At 44.4% G+C, this 6,000-nt stretch overlaps 1 protein-coding gene across 1 annotated transcript in view; it reads left to right on the top strand.

The window, feature by feature from the left end:
• Positions 1-4,634: 4,634 nt before the first annotated feature.
• UGGT2 (UDP-glucose glycoprotein glucosyltransferase 2) overlaps positions 4,635-6,000 on the top strand; it is a 175,963-nt gene continuing 174,597 nt past the window's right edge. The window contains exon 1 of the mRNA XM_082602399.1: positions 4,635-4,874. Coding sequence (XP_082458525.1) covers positions 4,723-4,874 — 152 coding nt within the window. The 5' untranslated portion in view covers positions 4,635-4,722. The remainder of the gene's footprint in view (positions 4,875-6,000) is intronic.

Genomic DNA, 6,000 nt, shown 5'->3' with positions numbered 1-6,000 from the left:
ATACTTTTCTTTGTCTTCCACTAACACATTTCAATCCTGGGTGTTTTGCTGAAGAAATAAAACAAACAATAGAAGCAGCAGAATAGTGACTTAGCAACCTTTGAATGCATAATTATAAAATACTGACCACGTATATAAGAACAGAAGGTTGTTATATAGCAGATTTAAAGTTCTAATATCATCCCAAATGATTAATTTAAAAATTACGTATTTCACGTACTTAATTTGCTATTTGAAAATTCCATCAAACATACCGGGAATTAAAGATTTGTGAGGCATTTGTAATCTATTTTAAATAAAATACACAAACCTAAAAAATCAAGTTTACTGCTGATACTTAAAGGAAACTAAACCATTACTCTTTGGTTATGATTTTGGGGTAATCTGGCTAAGGGAGGAAAAGCATAACAAATTACTTAAGCCTATAAATTCTTCCCACGTGGAATGAAGAGCAGGATTTTCGTGTCCAGTAGCCCCCTCTTATCTGTGGTTTCACCTTCCGAGCTTTCAGTTACCTGCAATCAACTGTGGTCCAAAATATTAAATGGAAAATTCTAGAAATAAGCGATTCCTAAGTTTAAAATCATACTCCGTTCCCAACGGAGGGATGAAATCTTGAGCCATCCCACTGGGGAGGTGAATCATCCTTTGTTCAGTGCATCCACTGAACAAAGTCACTTAGTAACCATCTGTCTGGGTTATCAGATCAACTGTTGGGATATCGCAGTGCTTTGTGTTCAAGTAACCCTTAGTTTACTTCACAATGGCCCCAAAGCACAAGAGTAGTGATGCTGGCAAATCAGGTATGCCAAAGAGAAGCCGTAAAGTTATTTTTTTAAGTGGAAAAGTGAAAGTTCTTGCCCTAATAAGGAAAAAAAATCACATGCTGAGGTTGCTAAGATCTACGGTAAGAACGAATCTTCTATCTGTGAAACTGTGAAGAAGGAAAGAGAAATTTATGCTGGTTTCGCTGTCGTACCTCAAGCTGCAAAAGTTATGGCCACGGTGCGTGGTAAACAGTCAAGATGCAAAAGGCTTTATATTTGTACAATAAGGTATTTTGAGAGGGAGAGAGAGACCACCTTCATGTAACTTTTATCATAATATGTTGTTATAATTGTTCTATTTTATTATTAGTTATTGCTGTCAATCTCTGTGTCTCATTTATCATAGGTGTGTGTGTATAGGAAAAAAAATATTATAGACAGGGTACTATCTGTGGTTTCAGGCATTCACTGGGGGTCTTGGAACATATCCCCCGAGGATAAGGGGAAATTGTTGTGTTTAAGATACTCAAATTAAAAAATGAGAATAGGGTCTTTCTTAATAAGGGATATCTGGAAGACTTAGGGGTGATAATTTTTAAAAGCCATTGCAGCTGTGAGCCTTTATTTAGGTGGGGAAAATTAAAGTTTTATTCTACTGCATGATAATTTGGCAGTAATAGTAACCACTATTTTCATTAAATAGTCTATGCTGTGCCTAAAAATAATTCAAGATGATTTATTCTATTAAACACAATATTCTTATTATAAAGCATTCATTAATCACTCCTTCCACCTACAGTGAAAACTGCTATCCTCATCAATTTCCATTCATATTATCCCGATGTGAGTAACTTTGAATAACATTTTGCTAAGAAATCTTAAAGTGCAATTGTGTCCCTGAACTACATTCAGTTCACAGCCAATCTGTGCCAAAGGATTATGGATAATAGAGGTTGGAATAGTTGGTTGCTCCACTAACTTGAGTGACTTTTATTGAGTCACTTAATTTTTGCGTTTTAGTTTTTCTATCTGTCCTTAGAAATGACATATAGAAGAGACCTTAATGTTGGTTCACAGCCTCAGGACTTCCCCAGGTGAAATTAGAATCTGGCCCCCATATACAGATGACAAAGAGAGACCAGAGAATTAGGAAGATTACTCCAGATTGGCAGGTGGCAGTTTTCATCAGCAAGGGAAACTTATACACGAGGCTTGTTATAAGGGGCTGGCTATAAGAATAATAGAGCTCTGCACCCACCCGCCAGAATCTTAAAAGTTCATATAGAGCACTTAATGGGGTTCAGGCATGTATACAGTCCAGATGGTCTCAATAACATTATTCTCTCAGGCTGCTTCCTTGAAGTGGTTCCTAGTGCAGAAGCCGTGAGTGAAATGCACATTCCAAGGAGGGAGTAAGGAGTCTCTGATGGCCCAGGTTCTGCTCAAGGGTCAGCCTGTGGTCATGTCCTCACAGTGACCTCTTCCAACACTTAAATATCATTCAGTCCTACTCTTTCTTTTGTTCTGCAGTAGAGGATTATGCCCAGGGGTGACCAGTCTGGGGAATATTTCAAACCCATTTAAATTTCTAGAAAAATACTATATAAGCTAAAATGTGTAATAATTATGTAAACAAACAGCCCTGCATTAGATTAATTTCATTATATTTAAAAGAGAAATGTATTCCTCACTATTCTGAACTCAAATGTGCTGGAATGAATAATAATATACGTTTTAGTAGTGTCCTTTAATAGTGTATTTCATGTGACTTTTTAAATGGCAAATCAACCCATCAGATATGCTGACATTTAAGACATTCACTGCTAATAGTTTATTTCCTTCATCCCACAAGCTCAGTCAAAAATTCAGTCCCGGGCTTCCCTGGTGGCGCAGTGGTTGGGAGTCCGCCTGCCGATGCAGGGGACACGGGTTCATGCCCCGGTCCGGGAAGATCCCACATGCTGCGGAGCGGCTGGGCCCGTGAGCCATGGCCGCTGAGCCTGCGTGTCCGGAGCCTGTGCTCTGCAACGGGAGAGGCCACAACAGTGAGAGGCCCACGTACCGAAAAAAAAAAAAAATTCAGTCCAAAAATAAGTGGAAATGGGGAGTTAATTAAAGTAAATACCTGTGAAGGATTCATAATATGTTCTTTCTTATGCTCTATGGATAGGAATGAAGCTCCTTACTCATCTGCCTTAGGTTGCTGCCTACCAATCCATAAAACAAGGGCTCTTTAATATTTATTGAGCCTCAGTAACATGAACTGTGCTAGGTACTTCAAGGGATGCTAAAAATGAATAAGGCATGAGCCCTCAGGGAATATATCATCTCTAGTAGAATAAATAAACACTGTGTTCAAATTCTAAAGTGAGAATTATAAGTGGTATATGACAGTTAAAACCAAGAGCTTATGGGAATTTAAAGGAGGGATAGATCATACCAAGTGGGAGCAATCAGGAAATGAAGGTTAACCTCAGGAAGTGAGACCTGAGTAGAATTTCCAGAGCAACGTCTTCCAGGAAAATGTATATACTTACTAAGCAAATGAGGGGAAAAGAAAAAGTGTAGTGGTCACGTTTCAGCAATTTGGAGAGACCCAGATTCCCTACAGATCAAGGGAGTAATGGGGGAAAAAAGGAATAGATCAGTGCATCCCCTATACTAGTTTCCCCAGCTGCTGCATCTCTTTACCATATATTTTAGTATTTACAATAAATTTCCTCTCTTCTGAATAGAAAAAGAATCATTCCTGACTAGCAGCCAGAATCTTGAGGCTTCACCACTGCCCAGTTAAATAAAACTGAGTATTTTGAGTTGATGAGTCATATGTACTGGGAAACCAGTTAACTCTGTTCCAAGGTTTTGTTTTTGAACCTGATGCGTTTTCGGGTCAGAGAGTCCTTGGTTGAAATCGAGACCCAATCACAGCTGTGTCATTTTGGCTGATAATGACAAAAACAACTATCACTTTTCTACGCATTTTCACCTGTAACCTTCTAAAATAGCTCTTCTCAAAACTTTAACGAGCAAAGCTATCACGTGGGGTGCCTGTTAATCTAGGGGCTTGGAGTCAATAGGGCGGGGGTGGGGCTTGAGATTTTGCGTTTCTAATAAGCTCACCGGTGATGCTGAAGCTTCTGGTCTGTGGACCACTTTTGAGGACAAAGGCTAAAAGCATAGTTCCCAGCCAGCAGTATCAGCATCACCTGGGAACTTGATGGATGTGAAATGCAAATTATCAGCCCCCACACCAAACCTACTTAATCAGAAACACCGGGATGAGGCCCAGCATCCTGGGTTTTAACAAGCCCTCCAGGTGATGTCACTGGTTTTCGCATACTCGAAGTACCTGGGGGGAAGGGCGGATTAAATACTATTGATGACTGAATCTCACCCCCAGATATTCCCCTGTAATTGGTGAGTGGTGTGGTCTCGGCATAGGGCTTTTTAAAAGATCTACCAGGTGACCCAAATATGCAGTAAAATTTGAGAATCCCACGAGGTAGGTATTTGAACTTGATAGGCCTTATTTTCCGCCTGTGCAGTGTGGATAATAACCACGCTGGTTCGTGCCTTCGCTTCCAGATTTTGCCATCTCCAGCCAGCCTTAGTCGGCCAAAATCCCACTTCAGTCTCCTGGCCGCGTGCCCCAGAGCCTCTCTCTGTCCGAGAACCGGAGGTCCCAGTTGTGGACCCGCCGGAGCATCAGCCACGCTCCGCATTCCGGCGCCGCCCGCACCTACGTGGCTCAGGGATCAGTCCTCTGCGGCTCAAGGGACGGCGCCAGAGCGCTCGGCGCATGCGCTCGGCCCAAGCCGGGCGCCGGTCCGAGTAACGGACTCGGGCTCCCTCCACCGGAAGTGGGCGGCCGCGCTGCGGGAGGAGCCGGCGGTAGCTTAGTGGCTGTGGGCTGTGGGCGCCGGGTCCGAGGGGATCGCGCTTCCTCCTCCGCGCCATGGCGAAGGCCGGCGACGTGGTGCGGCTGCTCCTGGGCTCCACCGCGCTCTGGCTCTCGCTGCTCGGCGCGCGGACCGCCTCCGCGTCCAAGGCGGTGACTGCCAACTTGGCCGCGAAGTGGCCGGAGACCCCGCTGCTGCTGGAGGCCAGGTGAGTGCGGGCCGGACCATCTGCCGACCCGGCGCGGAGGGAGGGTCCGGCGGGGCCGGGACGCACCGGGCGCCCGGGACCCCGACGGCGCCTGGGACGCCGTCTCTTAGCCTGCCGCCAGTCAGCTTCTTGCACCGCCGCTGGTGCTTTAACCCTCAGAGCATCACCTCCTCCCCTGCTACCCTGTGCGTCGCACTCACTTGCAATTCCTTTCCCCCGCCTTCGTACTTTGCCTCACCCACGGGTTTTAAAACTTTGTTTAATTCGTTTGGATTTTCTTAGCATTTACGAAAGAGGAAAGGAAGAATGGGAGGTAGCCTGTGGCGTTTAGTGCAAGCTCTTCAATTGATGTAGGCAGTTCTTTTTTAGGAACCGGTATTTGAAGCACCTGGTTTCAAGAAGCTAACATTATTCGGTCAGCTCCTAGGCTTCCTGTGGAGAAGACAGCTTCCCAAAGCTGTTACTTCTTTCTGAATCTCATTCACTGGGGTTAGTGCATAAGGTTTCATTTATTGTGGAGAAACAAAACTTGGAGCTATTGAATTTTGCTCTTACTATTCCAGTAGTTAAACAAAATTTGAAAGTTTTTTCCTTTTTTAACCGGCATGAAATTTTAATGCCGGTTGCATTTGTAGTTCACCAAAGCAACAGCTTTTGCTTCTAAAAAGAGTCTTTGTCACCCTACGTGACATAACATACGTAAGTTTTTTGTTTTTGGGGTTTTTTTTTTTTTGCGGTACGCGGGCCCCCCACCGCCGCGGCCCCTCCCGTCGCGGAGCACAGGCTCCGGACGCGCAGGCTCAGCGGCCATGGCTCACGGGCCCAGCCACTCCGCGGCATGTGGGATCCTCCCGGACCGGGGCACGAACCCGCGCCGCCCCCCCCCTCACCGGCAGGCGGACCCCCAACCACTGCACCACCAGGGAAGCCCCATATGTAAGATATTGATACTAAAACAGATTTTTTAATTGAGCTATAATTGATGTAGCATATTAGTTTCAGGTGTACAACATAATGATCTGATGTATTTACATGTTGTGAAATTATCACCACATAAGTCCAGTTAACGTCTGTCACCACACGTAGTTACAAAAGTTTCTTTTCTTGTGATGAGAACTTTTAAGAT

Source organism: Mesoplodon mirus (assembly GCF_964341445.2).
Source record: "Mesoplodon mirus genome assembly, chromosome: 17".
Lineage (NCBI taxonomy): Eukaryota > Metazoa > Chordata > Mammalia > Artiodactyla > Ziphiidae > Mesoplodon > Mesoplodon mirus.
The sequence above is the reverse complement of the archived record's forward strand: the minus strand, read 5'-3'. Positions and strand labels throughout refer to the sequence as shown.